This window comes from Bicyclus anynana, chromosome 6, assembly GCF_947172395.1.
Source record: "Bicyclus anynana chromosome 6, ilBicAnyn1.1, whole genome shotgun sequence".
Taxonomy (NCBI): domain Eukaryota; kingdom Metazoa; phylum Arthropoda; class Insecta; order Lepidoptera; family Nymphalidae; genus Bicyclus; species Bicyclus anynana.
In genome coordinates, this window is record NC_069088.1 from 10,634,311 (window position 1) to 10,650,772 (window position 16,462).

The following is a 16,462-nucleotide window of genomic DNA, read 5'->3' on the forward strand; positions in this document are numbered from 1 at the left end:
TTTGATTTTAAAATAGTTGAAGGACCTAATTGAGAAAAAACAAATAATAATTTAAAAAAATATGTATATACAACCGACTTCAAAATATTAACGTACCCACGAAATTAAAAAAGGGAAAAATAATATCATTATATTTTCTGCCAAGCCAGTGTATTCAATCTATTAATTAAAGGTGTACCCTATCGTAAAGATTTTTGTTTCTCAGACATTATTTTTGTCTGTCATGTGTTTTTTTCAGTAACGACTTAAGTCAACATCAGACGGGCTTGGCAGCGACTTCAAAATGATCAATAAGTAGAAAATATAATAATGTTATCTTTCCCTTTTTAGTTTCGTGGGTACGTTAACATTTTGAAGTCGGTTGTATTTTTTCATAATATTTTTTTTTTTTTATATTTTTAATATACCTAATAAATAAATCAATCCATATGAAATTCAACCTAAAATCCACCCATCTGAAAGTCGGAATTTTCGGTTAGTTATATTATTGTTAGTCATACACTACTCAGCAATCAGCAATAATATAACAACCAAACAACAAATAAATAACAAGACTACCAATTGCAAACGAAACAAATAAGTAATGATGATATGGAACAAACATTGACACGACCTCACTGTGAGCATGGAAGCGACAATGTGGCACTTTTGCTCGCAGTTAACTCATCCTAAACCGAGCTTAACCGATCGCGGCGCGAGTGCTCCCGAATGTTTGTAATTATATAGCACGATCAAAAATTATTAAAAAACCGATAAACCGATTCTTCAACCACTTGCAAAATTTTTAAATTAAGAATAAAGAAAACAATACACAAATACGACTTGAATATTATGATTGCTGGATCAGAAAAATAAATAAAAGATTTGAAATACTAATGGAAAAAATTTATTACTTTTGTTTCGCAACATGGTGAGATTTTTATTTTTCTGGTATACGTAAATCGTGATAGTCAGAGTTATTAGGATATTATATAAAGAAGTTTGAGAGATAGTGATGTACAAGGGGCCGAAACTTTAGTACAAAGGTTTTTGAATATATGACATTATGCGGTAATAAATTTAGTAAGTTCTAGAGCTAGAAAAATGTTACGAATTATAATTAGAGACAGACAGTAAGTGTACATTAATTCCAATTATGTTCTACATAGTCATTTGGACTAGTGGTGTATAACCAAGGTAAAAAAAGAAAGAAATAATAATCTTTAATTCAATAGAAAAATATTTTTGTCGCTTTTTTGTTTTTCTCAATTGTTTTCTTCAACAATTTAAAAATTAAAAATTTCCATTATAAATTGCCACTGACTTTATTTCAAAAATATTCGTATGCGGAAATAATGTCGCTACTATATCCAACAAAATGAAATGAAATGTTAATGTTTTTTAACTTTTGTAACTTTTGTATCTTTTGTAATTTTTAAAAATGTAAACTGTAAAATTTTTGTAATTTATGTACTTGGAAATAAAGGCTATATTATTATTATTATTACTATATCCAACATTTTCATGTATTTCATGATTCACTTCTTCTCCTTGGTGTATATATTCTTAAAATGATATTTAATTTCCTAAAATGCACACAACTGAAAAGTTGGAAAACGAAACGAATATGGAACGTATTCGTTTTTTAAGATGACGTATAGTAACGGATATTTTAGTTTAGTTATTTCAGATATAACGATACCTACTTGATATCGTTACGATGCCCGCGGTTAACTTCTCAACCCTACTGATTGTCTTTGGTTCATAGTCAGCCATTATTGTTGTTTAAAATTGACATCTAAGAAAATTTCAAGTATATTAGTAGGCATTACTACAAAATAAAAACGCCGGTATTGAATGGGCAAGTAAACACACAAGTACACACAACAAGGTGCTTTATCATCTTGTGCTATGTACAAGCATGCATGCGTGCTTGCATAACTGGCGTGTTGTGATGTGTGTAAACACGAAAAGTTAATTTATGCAGATGGACGATGGCAGATGAATTAATGGTTAGTGGATCATTTTCCACATTATCCACTCCTTGAACATACATTACACCAGAAACTATGCCTTTTACTCTGGAACACAGTAATAGCTCTGTCGCAAATAGATCTACTACTACTAATTTAAGTCTGCATTTTGGGCGAGTGGCGCAAGCAAACTAAACACAGCATTACAGACATCGCACGTGTCGGCGGCGGCGCGGTGTTTCAAAGACAGTGGGCGCCGAAAACGCGGCATTGTCAAAAGGCTTTCAATTTAGCCGACTTTTGTGCTACAGGTGTGTAGGTAGGACGTAATAATCTAGATATATGTACCAAAATTGATAGTACAGTGTTGTCACTTTTTAAATTTTCCAAGTTTTGGGACAATTTATATTTAAAATTAGAAACTTTATTATCACGATAAAAATGCTTAATTATTGAATAATATTTTTTAAAATATTTTTTCTGTTTATTATAATGCTTACACGCACATTTTGGATCGGACGGTATTTTTAAAACACACTGTATAGCCCACGGTATGAAAAAATACGGGCAGTAAAATTCGATGAACGAGTGAAAGCGTTACGTTTTTTGTGCGCAACCTATTCTGTGCACCTTTCACCATGCGTGCCGCCTGCTGTTGGCGGGCGCGCACGCCGCGGTCTGCTGCTCCTCGGTTGCGCACCTTTCACTTTTCAGGCGTTAGTATTGAGACATACATAGTGTATGCTGCGGGGCAAAATACACCTATCTATACAGTCGATCTGAAAGGGTATACTCCATTCGTGCGTCGGAACTGACACACACTTTTTTTAGATCATCTTATTTAAAACAACTAATACTAACATAATATTACTCACTTAAAGAACAAAATAAATTATTATCAAGTATCAAGATAGTTGCAATCCCAAGGGGATGATTGTACACAGGGTTACCCTATGAACGACAATAAGTGACTACAGCGCCCTCATTTATTTTCTACTCTTTTGTATCGCACCATCTATCAAAAGGGCTAGAACTCAGGCTAGTAAATCCATCAAATCAAAAACTAGAAGCTGGGAATTGAACTGTCAAGTGTCAGCTCACAGCCGTGAGACGTCACTGTCACACTGTCAAATAAAATTAAAAACCGAGCAAGCGATCTCGTGATTAAATTAAATTTTCAAAATCAAATAGTCTGTTTATGTACATAACAATTATTTCCTGTTGTCGGACATCAAAATACTATTTATCGCCTTCATGCCTTGCAACTGAAAACCTTCGAAACTTTTTTAAGATTGAGAAAAATAAAAAAAGGAATAGGAAACTGTTTTGGAAGACGAAAAATCAGTTTTAACGCAATAAATACATTTCTTGTGGTCTTTAATTAGATATATCAACAGAAATCGATTTAAAATGGAAGACCAAAGCTGACGCTTACCTATACCTGAGTAATAACACAATAATACCTAATACTTAAAAATGGCTATACTACACAGAGCTCTCTTTACATGGTTTATTTTCTTGGTTTTTTTGATACTCTTATGCCTGAGATTGGAATCACGGACTCATTGGAATTGGTTTATTGTGTTTATTCCCATGTGGGTTTATGATAGTATTTTATTGATATATGTACTGTTTCATATGGTGTCACACTGTCGGAATGGGATTGAAAGATTCAGAGGTACTATAAACAAAAACGTTTGGTACATAGCTGCTATTGGACTCAAAATGGCAGCACAAATCATAATTTGTATAAAACTTGAATATACTAAGTTTAATTTGCCAATATATGTGGTGATGACACCAATTTGGATGTTACTGCCAGTGCTATGTGTTGAAGTGTTTATGCATCTAATAAAACATTCCAGCAGAAGCAGTCGATACTAAATTTATACTGATTACAAATCTTTAATTAAAATAAATTTTTAATTATAATAGCTTAATTTTGAAATGCCCTTTGCAAGTGTTGAAAACTGTATAACTATCTAGTAAAATGAACATTTTTTCTTTATATCAAGAGGATTGCTACTCAAATTATTCTTAGATGTAAGAATAATTACTATTACGATTGAAAGACTATTTTTGACTATCACATTAACCACTCTCCAATCCCATCGGCGCAAATGGAAGTGCAAGGCTTTGTTTGTATACATAAAATTGGCATAGAAATGATACACAATATGTGACCTGTATGTTATTAATAGTGTTTAGGGTGGGGCATGTGACTGAAGTAATTTTAAACTTGGCACCAATCCATTGACATCATAGATTTGCACATTCATGACAAAACATTTAACTGCTCCAGTGGTGATATTTTATTGTGAGGTCTGATACCTGCATTTGAAAATGAAAGCCATATCTGAGGTCACTGAAGTTCCCGCTGGGTCAACAGTGGTGTTAAAATGTGGAAGTAATGACTTCAATCACAATTTTTTGTTTTGGATATTGAATAACAACACAATCATTGGTCCTGGAAATAACTATAATGAAAAGAAATTCAAATATGAAGTATTATCTGGAAAATTACATATTCATGTAAGTAAACAAGTTCTTTTATATACATTATTTTTAACCAATATTGTATGGTAAGTACTAAAATTTGGATGGATGTTTTTACCCAATTGTTGAATAAAGATATATAAAGATAAGTTGGCACATATCAAATTTAATAAAAACAATATTATTTTTTTATAGTACACTAGTACTATAAATATATATATATAATAAAAACAATTAGATTACTTATAAAACTCAAATTATAAATGGAGTATTTTATTTATTTTTCCAAATACCAAAAACATTCTCCAGCATTTAGTGACATCATAGTCTTAGTAACCATATACATGTCAAACTAATGGTTGTCTAATTTTTTTCCTAAATGGTTTTGCTGGCTGTTTGCCTGGAATCTCATTACATATAGTCATAATTACTATGTACTTTTCTTGTCTTAATTACTTTCTTACTTTATTTGTCATAATTACATTTGCTGTAATGGTTTTTACCTCAAAACTGAATGTTGAGAATTAGTAAACAAAACTTGCTTGACATAATAGCACAGATTACTATTGGATAACCTCTTTATAATATTAATATAGCTAATTGCATCCTTTTAACTCTTCTTATTACAGAATGTTGCACCTACTGAAGCTGGATATTACCAATGTATATCAAAACATGTTGATGGATCAAGCCTGTCTGTTGGAGAAGTAGAAATGATAGTTCAGAGTCCTACATTTTCTGGTGGAGACGCTATAAAAGTGGCTGCTATTATAATATCCCTGCTTGTCATCATTATCTGTGCTGTGGTGTATTATCGACTAAAGAGAGAATGGAATCAATATGAGCATCCTGTTGAAGCAGGTACATAATTGTACAAAAATTTAATTTTTCATTAAAAATTTTCATTGTCAGTTTGTCCAAAGAAGTCAATTACTCTGGGTTTTCAGCTGCCAAACACCAATGCAATCTTGCCTTGAGTCAGTTGCAAATTTTTTCTTTTATGATTGTTTGCTTGCACTGAATAAGCTCTGGAAATACTAGACCAATTTAAAAAAAAATTTCACCATTGCTACATTATCAGGCCTAGCCTATGTTACTGCCTGATAATGTAGCAAGGTCCTGTTAGTAGTACCTATATTTGTAACTCAATAAATATTTTTAAACAGACTAAGTCTTAAATTAACTCCTGTTTTATAATAAACTTTTAAAACCTAAATTCACTGAATTAAAAAATTACGTATGCACATTTCGTTATGTTTCAAAGTTAAAAGTAATATTGATATGATATTTATCATTTTCAGAAGATGAAGACGATGAAAAGCCTGATGGTGAAGAAATTTACAATCGCACCACCACAGCTATCAGCCAGCCAGTGCCAGGTCCAAGCAGGAATCCCTCATCAGAACATTTGATATATGGAATAGACAATGAAGGCTTAGACACTGATTTTAATTCGGTATTTGAAAATATACAAATTAAATCACCAAGTTTAATTTAAAAGTTAGCTTTATGTAATTTTAATTATAATGCAGTAGTATTAACTACATGTTAAAATTATTGATTCAGTTTTATTTATTAATTCTATATTGGTTAGTTATGCAAATTTTAACAGTAGGTAATAAATGAAAATTTGTATCTATGTATTTATAGTTATAAAAATAAGTAGAATTATGATTGTTATTGTAAATAATTACAAGATTTTGTAATTTCTTTTCTTTTTTATTCATATCATCTTAAATAACTAGCTTTCATTTGTTTTAAAAGATTATGTAAAAACCAACAATGCTAAAACAAACAAGGTTGACCAAATCAATACTTCTTGTAAATTGAAAATATGATGAAAAACATAAATCAATGTTTTTTAGAGAATTCTTCATATACTAAAGTTTGATTTTATTCAATTACTCACTTAACTTAAATACTTGTAAAATAAAATAAAGTCTTTGCATTTTTTTAATATTTTATTTTATGAATATGATATAGTTGTTTTCATGTTTGACTTGTTTGCGAGAGTGGTGTTGTGTCCAAAGTCTCATCTTCTTCATCCTCTCCATTGATTTCCATTTCAAAAACTCTCACTTTTCTGTGGCTGTTTGATAAAACAACAGCTACTTTTCGACTGCCTGATACTGCAATTCTGAACCCATCCATTTTGTCTAAAACTTTGTAAACACTCGCATCCAATAAAGGAGATAGGTTTTTTTTTATAACTTTTTCATTGAATACTAACAACGATTTAGATTTCATGTTGAATTCTACTGAATTTTGCAAAACAATTTTAAGCGGAACTTGAATAAACACAGTGCTATCATCTACAGTAGGATGTTTCACCAGCACCGATAAATATTCTGATGAATAAAATTGTAAATCTAAAATTGGCAAATTTTTTTCAGTTGCAACATCATTTTCATCCTGTAGCAAACGGGAAGAGAAAGCATACTTACAGCAAGTAGCATTGCATAATCTTTCTTTTACATTAACAGACACAAAATAAATTTCCTCTTTGATATTTTCAGTGTCTGTAAAAGCCATCATAAATCTGTCCTCATTGGGATCAAATATTTGCGAGATTCGCAAATTATTTCTCGTAATTTTATCTATAGTTTGATGGCATTTTAAATTGTACAATACAGTAAAATATTTGCCAACATATTTCGTTTTTACATCAAATATTTTCCCAACAGCAGCTTTTAAATGATTCTGCTGTTGCACAAGTGAAAACTTTCTGAAGTCCATCACAGAAAATATTGTGTCATTATCCTTTAACAGACACGAGTTCTCTCTCAGATATTTGTGCCAAGGATTGTCTTCATCATCAGGCAAAATGGACAATTCTTGATCTTGCAGATACTGGCCTAGCCGTTCTAAGTTAAATTTCACAGGCTTTTCTGCTGTTTCATTATTTTCAACTTGAACATTATCAAAATTATATAAAAAGTCTGCAATATGTGTAAGCTCCTGTTGTGTAATCTTGACAATTTCACTAGATGCTTGCTCATCCAATAACCGAACAATCACCACAAAGAGCCATCTAAAGAATGCTTTATAGTTTCTCATAGAAACATCTATAACTTGTTGCAATTCAAGACATTTGTTTAAAAACGCACAGCTAGCTTTAATTGCTTCAGTTACCATTTTCTCCTCTAAACCCAGAACCTGAAAGATTTTTCGAATTTATCAATTACAAAATATTAAAGAAGTGTATAGATTCTAGATATTTTAGAATCCTATACTAATAAAAGAATTACCTTGTATCTATCTGGTATTCTAGTTAAGCCTCTCAATTCTGCAAGATAGTATGTAAGACTTTGTCCTACTATATTTAACTGCTTTAAGACCAACTTTTGGATTGTCGAATAGCTTAGCTCAACCGAATTGCCAAATTTTTTGAGTCCTTTAGCTGTAAGTTCATTTAGCAAGAACACTTCTAATTCATCTGACGGGACTCCTGAAATTAAGGCATAAATTTAAATTTATTGAGAGAATTCTCGTAATTCTGAGAATACTGAAACAGTATTAGTATGAATTAGTTTCAATAATTTTGAAATTGTTAAAATAAATACCTAACATGAGTAATTCTAATAAGTCAGCCGATACACCACCCTCAGGAACTGATGATGCATAGTATGCCATTTTGGTGTCCATTTCCAACAAAATGTGTTCCCACGCTTCGGTTATTGAAATCATAGTTTTATCTAAATGAGTCATCATATTCACTATTTGACTATGTCTTGTGGCAACCACAAACAATTCTTCTGAATAAGCTGATAATATGCTTGTATTTACAAGTGATAGGTAAATATTGTTATTAGTGTCTAAATACATAACTTGCATGACACTAAAATCATCAGACAGATTAATGTCAAGTATTTTGTATTCCCCACACTCATCCTTGGTTATATGGGACAGATGAACTGTACCATACGGATACCTTCCAAAGACGCTCATATAAATATTTCCTGACCCATATGCAATCATTAACATGCTCAGTTGTGTTTGATCCTGGTTTTCTTTAAAACATTTCAGAGTATCATCTGTAGCTTGATTTTTATATGTATTTGTTGGTGAAGGGGGCTTTGGAAGAAATATTGTGGGATCATCCTGTAAATAAAGTATTATATAAATTAACTTTTCAAGTAAACAAACAAACAAAAAGAATCGTTGCATTAAGGAACACTACAAATAGAAAATGGATCTTTATCATAAAAAAATGTAATTTCTTATATTTCAAAGAAGAGACTTTCATACTATTCCCTCTTGCATTTCCGCTCATTAATGTTGAAATTTCTAAAATTGTCTTTCTTCAAATTCCTTTATAATTTTATCCCACAAGGAAACTCTTGATTAAATTTCTGTTTTTTAGATATATATCCTCTCCTAATTAGACATAACACAAAATGCTTGTATTTCTAGATTCTTCTCCTCCCAACTGTTGTGTGAAGTCCAAATTCTAATTTTTTAAATCAAATTAGTCAAAATATATACTTTATAAAAATTTAGCTAACATAACAATTCATTTTAAGCTATTACTTACATACAGATTATATTCCACTGCACTTTCTAAGGTGCCTGCTTTAACAGCCCATGTGATACATGGTATTCCATAATTGTTAGCAGTATAAAATTCTTCTGATATCTCACAAGCAAAATCATACTTATCAATGATTTCTTTATCTTCAATATCCACAATGTATACAGAACCGTGACTGTAGCCTATTGCCAATGCCTAAAATAATGCTCAGAGTTAAATTTATATATTTATATGGTTACTAGTGGATGCCTGCGATTTCATCAGCGTAGAACTCGAAATAGTGAAATCAGTCCAGCCATTCACATGTGATGGCGTGACCAAGGGATATATTGATTAATTTTTATATATATAGATTTATAAGAATAATAATAATATTACTACTCTGTCTTCAGAACTTTACAATTCTACCTGTAATGATGCTTCATCTCTTTAGAATACCTATCTACACTATTATGTATTTTAAAGGTGTTATAGAGGATTGAGAGCCATGATAGCCCAGTGGATTTGTCCAAGTGGGGAAAAGGCCCGGGAAAAAGAAGAAGAAGAAGCCCAGTGGATATGACCTCTGCCTCTGATTCTGGGGTGTGTGGGTTTGAATTTGGTCCGGGCCAACGTTTCAGTTGTGTGCATTTTAAGAAGTTAAATATCACGTGTCTCAAACTATGAAAGAAACTTTGTGAAGAAACCTGCACACCAGAGAATTTTCTTAATTCTTTGCGTGTGTGAAGTCTGCCAATCCGCATTGGGCCAGTGTGGTGGACTATTGGCCCAGCCCCTCTCATTCTGAGAGGAGACTCGAGGTCAGCAGTGAGACGAATATGGGTTGATAACAATAGGGATTATCTCTGAATCTACAGAACCAATGATTTTAAAATTTATTTTACCACTAGAAAACCACATTATTTTTGAGTTATATATAAATCATGGCTGTAGAGATCTGGAACTATGCGAGTAAAACTGCAGGGCGTCTCAGCTATTCAATGATGAAAAAACACAATATAATATACCTTTCCATCAGGTCTCCAAGCCATAGCATCAACAGATACATTTTCTTTTGGTGGAGGTAAATTCCAAACTTTTTGCCAATGCAACCTGTGAACCTGAACTTCTCCTGTAACAATAAACACAATATTTCATTTAAGCAGTACCATAATTATCAGCATATCTATGGCCAGTGGCGTGCACTTCAAACATGCATTAAAGCACAGCATACCCAAACAAATGCTTTATTAATGCTTATCCAATGCACAGTTTCCCAGTTTGGTTAAATTGTTTTAGTAGTGCATACCCTGATCAACAACCTTAGGCATGCCACTGTCTATGACCCACAACAGGCCTCTCTTTGTAAGGAAGTCCAGTTTAGACTCACATCTTACACTACTGTACTGTTCTGCGTAATGACAGGGTACATATTATACCTTTAAAAATATAACAACGCCCTCTGAAGTTGCATTGCAGACATCTGAATTTTTACAACAATTTAAAACTAGCCTGTGTTTTAAAACTACGAAAGTTTGCTTGGTAATTTTATAAAAACTGAACCCGTCAGCATACACTGTTGCTTTAGGTAAGTAAGGTACTTAAATAATAAGTCTAAACCTTAATCTTATACTGACCAAGTACGCGTATTGATTTTGAGAAATCGTGGTTTTTAATCGCCAAACATAAACATTCATGGTAACTCTTCGCCAACACTATTTAGGCATAAAGTAAACCGAGTTAAAATTCATTGTTAATATTAGATTTACCTTTGAAATTACTAAGAGCCAATAAATCAAGTCGATTACTCCAAACCATAAGATCTACTTGGTTTGCAACATGCTTTTCTTCCATTTGCCGCATTCCACAATGGTACATTTTGATTTTAAATATATTACAAAGTAAAAAAGTATTGTCGTAGTCGTATTCCTTTGCAATTTGTACTTAGATTTTGAAATTAAATTTAAATTACAAATATTTAGAATTACAAAAACAAAACGGAAAATCAAACCACAGAGCATAGACACAGGCAGACTCACAGAATAACAAAAAATGCCATTGACTTAATACCTATAGACGTAGCCATATAATTATGTTGGATGTGGGAGTGAGAAGCGTATTTACGAATTTTATGAGGAAGTTGAGACAAAAAGTATTATCTTCTGTCTCTTAGGCCGTGGAGGTTTTCTTTGTTTGGCTAACTATCAGTTAGCCAAACAATTTGCTGTCAAGTTGTGCGTTGTGCGAAATTTTCTTGTTTATTATTGTTTGTTAGATTTTTAAGATTGTTTTAATGTACTTATTAGAAAAGGACTCCATTAGTAAGATGTAGTGTTATTTATAATGGGAGAATGCAGTGTTTTAAGCTGTAAAAGCCGCAAGGAAACGGAGGCAGAGGAAGACACTCTTCACTTAGTAAGTATGCAAAAAATTAAGGTTATAGTTTATAGAACAGATAAAAATATGATTGAACAAATAAATCAATAAACAATTTCCATTAAATAACGTAGATTTTAACGAAATATGGCATTTTTCCTTAAACATAACCTCGTAAAAACAACTTAGAGTGTTGCCATGACTTTATAAAGATTTTCCACTAAATCAATTTTTAATTAATAAAAAAGAATATTAATTTTTTACTTTTCTGATGACGGATCATTAGTGCAGCTCTTAAGATCTACTTTTGCTAATACTCATAACAAATGGAAACAATATATCTAATCATATTATTAATTTTATTGCAGGTTTCCCAAGGATATACATTTTAAACAAACATGGATAATGGCTACTGGTCATCAAAATTGGCAGCCTAAGAACTTTCTTTTAAATTTGCTCTATTCAGTTTGAGAAGGACACAATCAATATGTAATTTGGATTCATAAAACTAATAAAACTTCTAAAATAAATTAGATTTTTTTATTAACCCAGATAGGGGGACGAAAATTGTCCAACAGGGAATCGAACATTTATAATTCGTTTCGGTTCATATTTACATTCTTTGGTTTCGGCTATAGGTTAACCAACTAGTTTTACCAGTTAACATAACAACCCATTAGACTATTGCTGACACAAGCTTTTTACTTTGATGAAGGGAGTTGAATTCACTACTAAAAAATAAATAAAAAAGAAGTTCGGGAACTTGTTTTTAAGTCATAATATTTATGTGTAAACGGTCTCAGATAAAATATTAATATAGCTTTCTCAAAATTCAAATTTAACCAAATTTAGGGAAAAATTTAAGTAATAGCAACAATTCAGTTAAGTATTGTTGTTTCATGTGCGGCTACACGGTGGTTACATCTATAGGTATTTTATCTAAGAAAAATGCCATAAGTAATTTGTACAGCCATCTAACATTCAACCCCCTGAAACTTTTCATATTTGTTTCTAAAATGTACACTAGATGGCACTAAAAATGACAAAATCTCAGACTGTCTCACTAGAAGTTGATGATCACAATTATTTTAACGTGTTTTAACGATTATGTCTGTTTTAATAATAATTACATTTAACAAATTGAAACTTAGTGTTATATATTTTTGATGTGTGTGTTTACCTCGTAATTGGTCTGTGACAATACTTAATACACAAATAAAACATCTAATTATTATCACGGAGTTCCAATGTTGATTTTTCTAAAATATAAAAATAAATATAACTTAAAAACCGTAAAATTTCGAAAGTTGAAAGTTCTCATCAATACAAATTTATTAAGTCCAAACACAAGGTAGCTACTGCGAACCGTTACGCAGTTCTCTTAACTGTCCCTCGTCTTCATCACCAGACCCTTAATACAGTCACAACCCATCTATACCATGTCCAGATTGAATTGCGCTATTTGGTAAATAAACAAACCCTTTTGCCGATGCCAAACTTTCATAACAGTTTTCAGAACCATCAAACTATTAAAACACGCAGAAACACTTTGTTCTTTACAATCCACCTATGGAGAATCATACAAACGTAACATTTTTTTAATTTACACAGGGTTTAATCAAAATTTTTAGAAATAAACGAAATTAAACACGAAATTATGCACACAGATTACATTTAAATGTTAATTTGACGTTTCGTCTCTCTAAGGTTGTGCCAAGTAAAATTGTGACCACAGATTAAAAATGAACGATTTACCGATTGTAAATATCGAATGTATTCCGTTCAGTATCGATATCGTAATTGAGTAATTTGAATAAAGTAATTTTTTCATAGCGCTGTTTAGTTAGTTACTTACTTATATGTTATAAAAGATAATGCGTTAACAATTACTGCCTAAATTTTTTAGTACTCTTTTAATTTATAACAAACAGATACAAGTGAAAAAAATGTTATTTGATAGGTATTAATTAATATGCAACAGAAAGAGGTAGATAGTTAATATCGCGCGTATTTTGACTGTGTGATTAGTGTTGCCAACTTAGAAGTGAGTTTTTAAGTAAAGTGTTTTTTTACAATTGATATAAAATTCGATTAGTAGTAGTTAATTCTCGGTATAGTTCATCAACAGCCCATTCCTAGGATGACGTCACAACTAATGTCAGTGATGAATACGGCCATATTTGTTTACAAAATTTTGCAATTCTAAAAAAACGAAGTTTAGGTGGAAAGTTCTCATCAATACAAATTAATCAAACCCAAACAAAAGGACCTTCATAAAATTGTAGTGATTTAAAATACCTTATGGAAACACTAACAAACACACTAGTTGTCTTCGAACAATTTTCGACAATTTTCGAAAGTTCCTTTCGATTTCTTCAGGATGCCATCATCAGATCCTGACATGAAAAAAATGGGACCACCCTGGAATCAAACCCTTCAAAACAAAAAAAAGAATTTTCAAAATCGGTCCATAAATGACGGAATTATCGCTGGACATACATAAAAAAAAACATACATACAGCCGAACGTAGAATCTCCTCCTTTTTGAAAGTCGGTTAATGAAAATGATTTATCCCTCATTTTTCTTCAAAGTAAAGTAAAGTGGAATAATTAAGTGTACTTTGCTTTGAGGAAAATTGAGGTATAAACATTATATTATTTATATATTGTATAAATCCTAATCCATAAATGATTTAATTTTAAAAATGTTTTTACATAAAAGGTAAAACAGGGCTCTATTACTAAGACTTCACTGTCCATCTGTTTGACACCAGGTTGTATCTCATGAACCGAGATAGTTGCAACAGTTAAAATTCACGAAATATGCATTTCTGTAGCCATTATCTATGTAGCTTTAGTTGCTAGTATAACAACAAATAGTAAAATACATAATAAAATAAATATTTAAGGGGGCTACCATACAAGAAACATGATTTTGTTTGCTTAATATTGGAGCAATAGGCAGACATTTAAAATATTCACATATTATTGAGTTATATCACTCTTTTTAAAAATCTACTGATTGGTGGATAGGAGGATAGACTTGACCAACTTGTTGAATTGCTAAAAAATATACAATACAATTTAAAGCCATCTCTATATACATATAATTAATTTATTATACATTACATAGTTTTGTGATTGTAATTTGGCTAATAGATTTTAAAAAAGAATTTTACAAGAGTAATTCAAAAGAATAGCAAGTAGACAACAACACTTTTACAATAATTTTGTTTAAAAATAAGAAATAACAATTTCAAATATAAATCTGTGAGCACCATTACATTGCACTGTAATAAAGTCATGAAAAGTCCATGTAAATTTTTATAGAATAGGTAAAGAATATAAACTTAAAATAAAAATATATAGTCTATGTTTTGGTTTTCATTGTACTGCTTGGCCACAATATACTATTCATTGTTGACATTACATAAGCCAAAAATATCATTAAACACTTGTGACAATCTGAACTGTTCCATGTATTTTGAAAATTCACTCATATCAGCATGGTTTACACGTTTTGATGATGCAGTTTTAAACTGTAACTCTTCAAATTTTGTAAATCTTTTCTCCTCAGGTTTCTTAGACACATCAAAAATTTCTGATTGTCTTAATGTAATTCTCTTCCAACACATTGATTTAATAATTTTCCACCATTCATGGCAGTTATACTCTGTACCTTCTACACAGATTATACCAGGTTTTCCAGGCAAGCAGAATCCAGTCAAGTTGTACTCTTTAGCCATTTTCATTATATCTTCTCTCTTTTTTTTGCTATAAATATGATGAGAATAAATCCAGAATCTTGCAAACTTCTCGTCATCTTCTTTGTCATTAGAAGTTATGTTTGTTGTTGGTATTTTAGTATTATATTTTTCTAAATTATCTTGTAGCCACATTATAGCAGTATATAGACATGCTTCTCCCAAGTGATTATATTTTATATGAAGAGACAAATCTGAATTCAAAGCTGTTTCCTGCTGCCGATTTAATTGATTACACCTTAAATATATGTCTGGTCCTTCAATTGGATAAAAACTTGGTAAGTTAATGGACAGTTCCATTTTTAGGCCATCAACATGTAATTTTATAATGAAATCCAAATGATTTGGCTTAAAAGGTGTATCACTGTCTACAAAATTTTTTATCTCACTGAGAACATTTTTATCAGTAAATGATATTTCTTCTTTATTAGGATACATACAAGTCAATAACTCTATTTCATCCAACTGTTGTGAATAGCAATCAATTAACTTAGACCTTAAACTTTCACTTATTAAGTAAAGTTCCTCCATATTACAATATGGTATTAAATGTACTAATTAATATTAATAACTTGGCAAGTAAATTTCAATTACCATTCAATTGTTTCTCTAAATATATTTCACCATTTAGTAAACCATTAGTATTTTTCAACAAAATTATGTGAATGTGATGGATAAAAGAATATTGCCTGACCACATGAATGAGTAACGAATAAGTCTTCCAATTAAAAGTGAAAGTACCAAAAGGGTAGGAACAAAACCTTCGATTAGATTTCAATCAATTTAGATTTTGGTTCACGTTGTATTCCGTATCACAACTACACTACGTTTTATTTTAAACTCCTGCAACTTACGACGATAGTATTATACCCAATATATACTTGAAACATGATTCACTTCACCAATCACAAAAAAAACAAAATTTATATTTTAGATGTGATGATATTAAATATTTATTTTCATTTGATGTTATTGATTTTTGATTTGAGTCTTTTGCTATTTCAATTCAATATTAAAAATGTCTATTTGACATTGACACTTGACAGTTGACAGTTGAGTGTATTGGTGATCTTCTTTGACAAGTTCGTAAAGGGTTGAAATGCATAATAGGGTGGCGGGATTTTATAATCTTATTCAAATATTTTCATACGTCAAAAACAATCAGATGGACATATAGAAGTTTCACAGGACATAAATGATTCCTTTAAATGGCGCCTACGTGCTTCAAGGCGGAGCTTTGTAATAATATGAATGATTATGAAAGATACATAGAACTGTTTGACATTATGTTATCCTGTAAAGCATTTTAAAAATAACGTAGGTGAGAATGAGACAAACATATTTTTACTCGTAAGGTTCATATT

General features: G+C 31.1%; 4 protein-coding genes and 1 long non-coding RNA gene across 8 annotated transcripts; 3 read left to right on the forward strand and 2 right to left on the reverse strand.

The window, feature by feature from the left end:
• The first annotated feature begins 3,054 nt into the window (after nt 1-3,054).
• On the forward strand, nt 3,055-3,878 carry LOC112051038 (transmembrane protein 60). The gene has a single exon (XM_024089500.2). It carries the CDS (start codon nt 3,429-3,431, stop codon nt 3,834-3,836), a length of 408 nt encoding a protein of 135 aa, XP_023945268.1. The 5' UTR covers nt 3,055-3,428; the 3' UTR covers nt 3,837-3,878.
• A 47-nt stretch (nt 3,879-3,925) lies between these two features.
• On the forward strand, nt 3,926-6,400 carry LOC112051036 (contactin-5-like). 2 transcript variants are annotated; one of them, XM_024089499.2, is made up of 3 exons: nt 3,926-4,484; nt 5,078-5,309; nt 5,753-6,400. In XM_024089499.2, the coding sequence occupies exons 1-3, from the start codon at nt 4,296-4,298 to the stop codon at nt 5,944-5,946; spliced, it is 615 nt and encodes a 204-aa protein (XP_023945267.2). In that variant the 5' UTR covers nt 3,926-4,295; the 3' UTR covers nt 5,947-6,400. The 2 variants fall into 2 exon arrangements, with proteins under 2 accessions (XP_023945267.2, XP_023945266.2); XM_024089498.2 differs by having other exon boundaries at nt 3,929-4,484; nt 5,750-6,400.
• On the reverse strand, nt 6,391-13,074 carry LOC112051034 (anaphase-promoting complex subunit 4). Of its 3 annotated transcripts, none has more exons than XM_052881982.1 (6): nt 12,814-13,074; nt 9,987-10,090; nt 8,983-9,174; nt 8,012-8,549; nt 7,697-7,896; nt 6,391-7,604 (listed from the first exon to the last, which is right to left on the reverse strand). In XM_052881982.1, exons 1-6 carry the CDS (start codon nt 12,854-12,856, stop codon nt 6,438-6,440), a joined length of 2,244 nt encoding a protein of 747 aa, XP_052737942.1. In that variant the 5' UTR covers nt 12,857-13,074; the 3' UTR covers nt 6,391-6,437. The 3 variants fall into 3 exon arrangements, with proteins under 3 accessions (XP_052737942.1, XP_052737943.1, XP_023945264.2); XM_052881983.1 differs by lacking the exon at nt 12,814-13,074 and adding an exon at nt 12,515-12,741; XM_024089496.2 differs by lacking the exon at nt 12,814-13,074 and adding an exon at nt 10,728-11,104.
• On the forward strand, nt 11,126-11,864 carry LOC128198146 (uncharacterized). Its single transcript, XR_008250884.1, has 2 exons — nt 11,126-11,373; nt 11,703-11,864. It is a non-coding gene; the product is annotated as an uncharacterized LOC128198146 (long non-coding RNA).
• A 1,357-nt stretch (nt 13,075-14,431) lies between the features above and the next one.
• On the reverse strand, nt 14,432-16,115 carry LOC112051035 (RWD domain-containing protein 2A). Its single transcript, XM_024089497.2, has one exon. It carries the CDS (start codon nt 15,627-15,629, stop codon nt 14,745-14,747), a length of 885 nt encoding a protein of 294 aa, XP_023945265.2. The 5' UTR covers nt 15,630-16,115; the 3' UTR covers nt 14,432-14,744.
• Nucleotides 16,116-16,462: the final 347 nt, after the last annotated feature.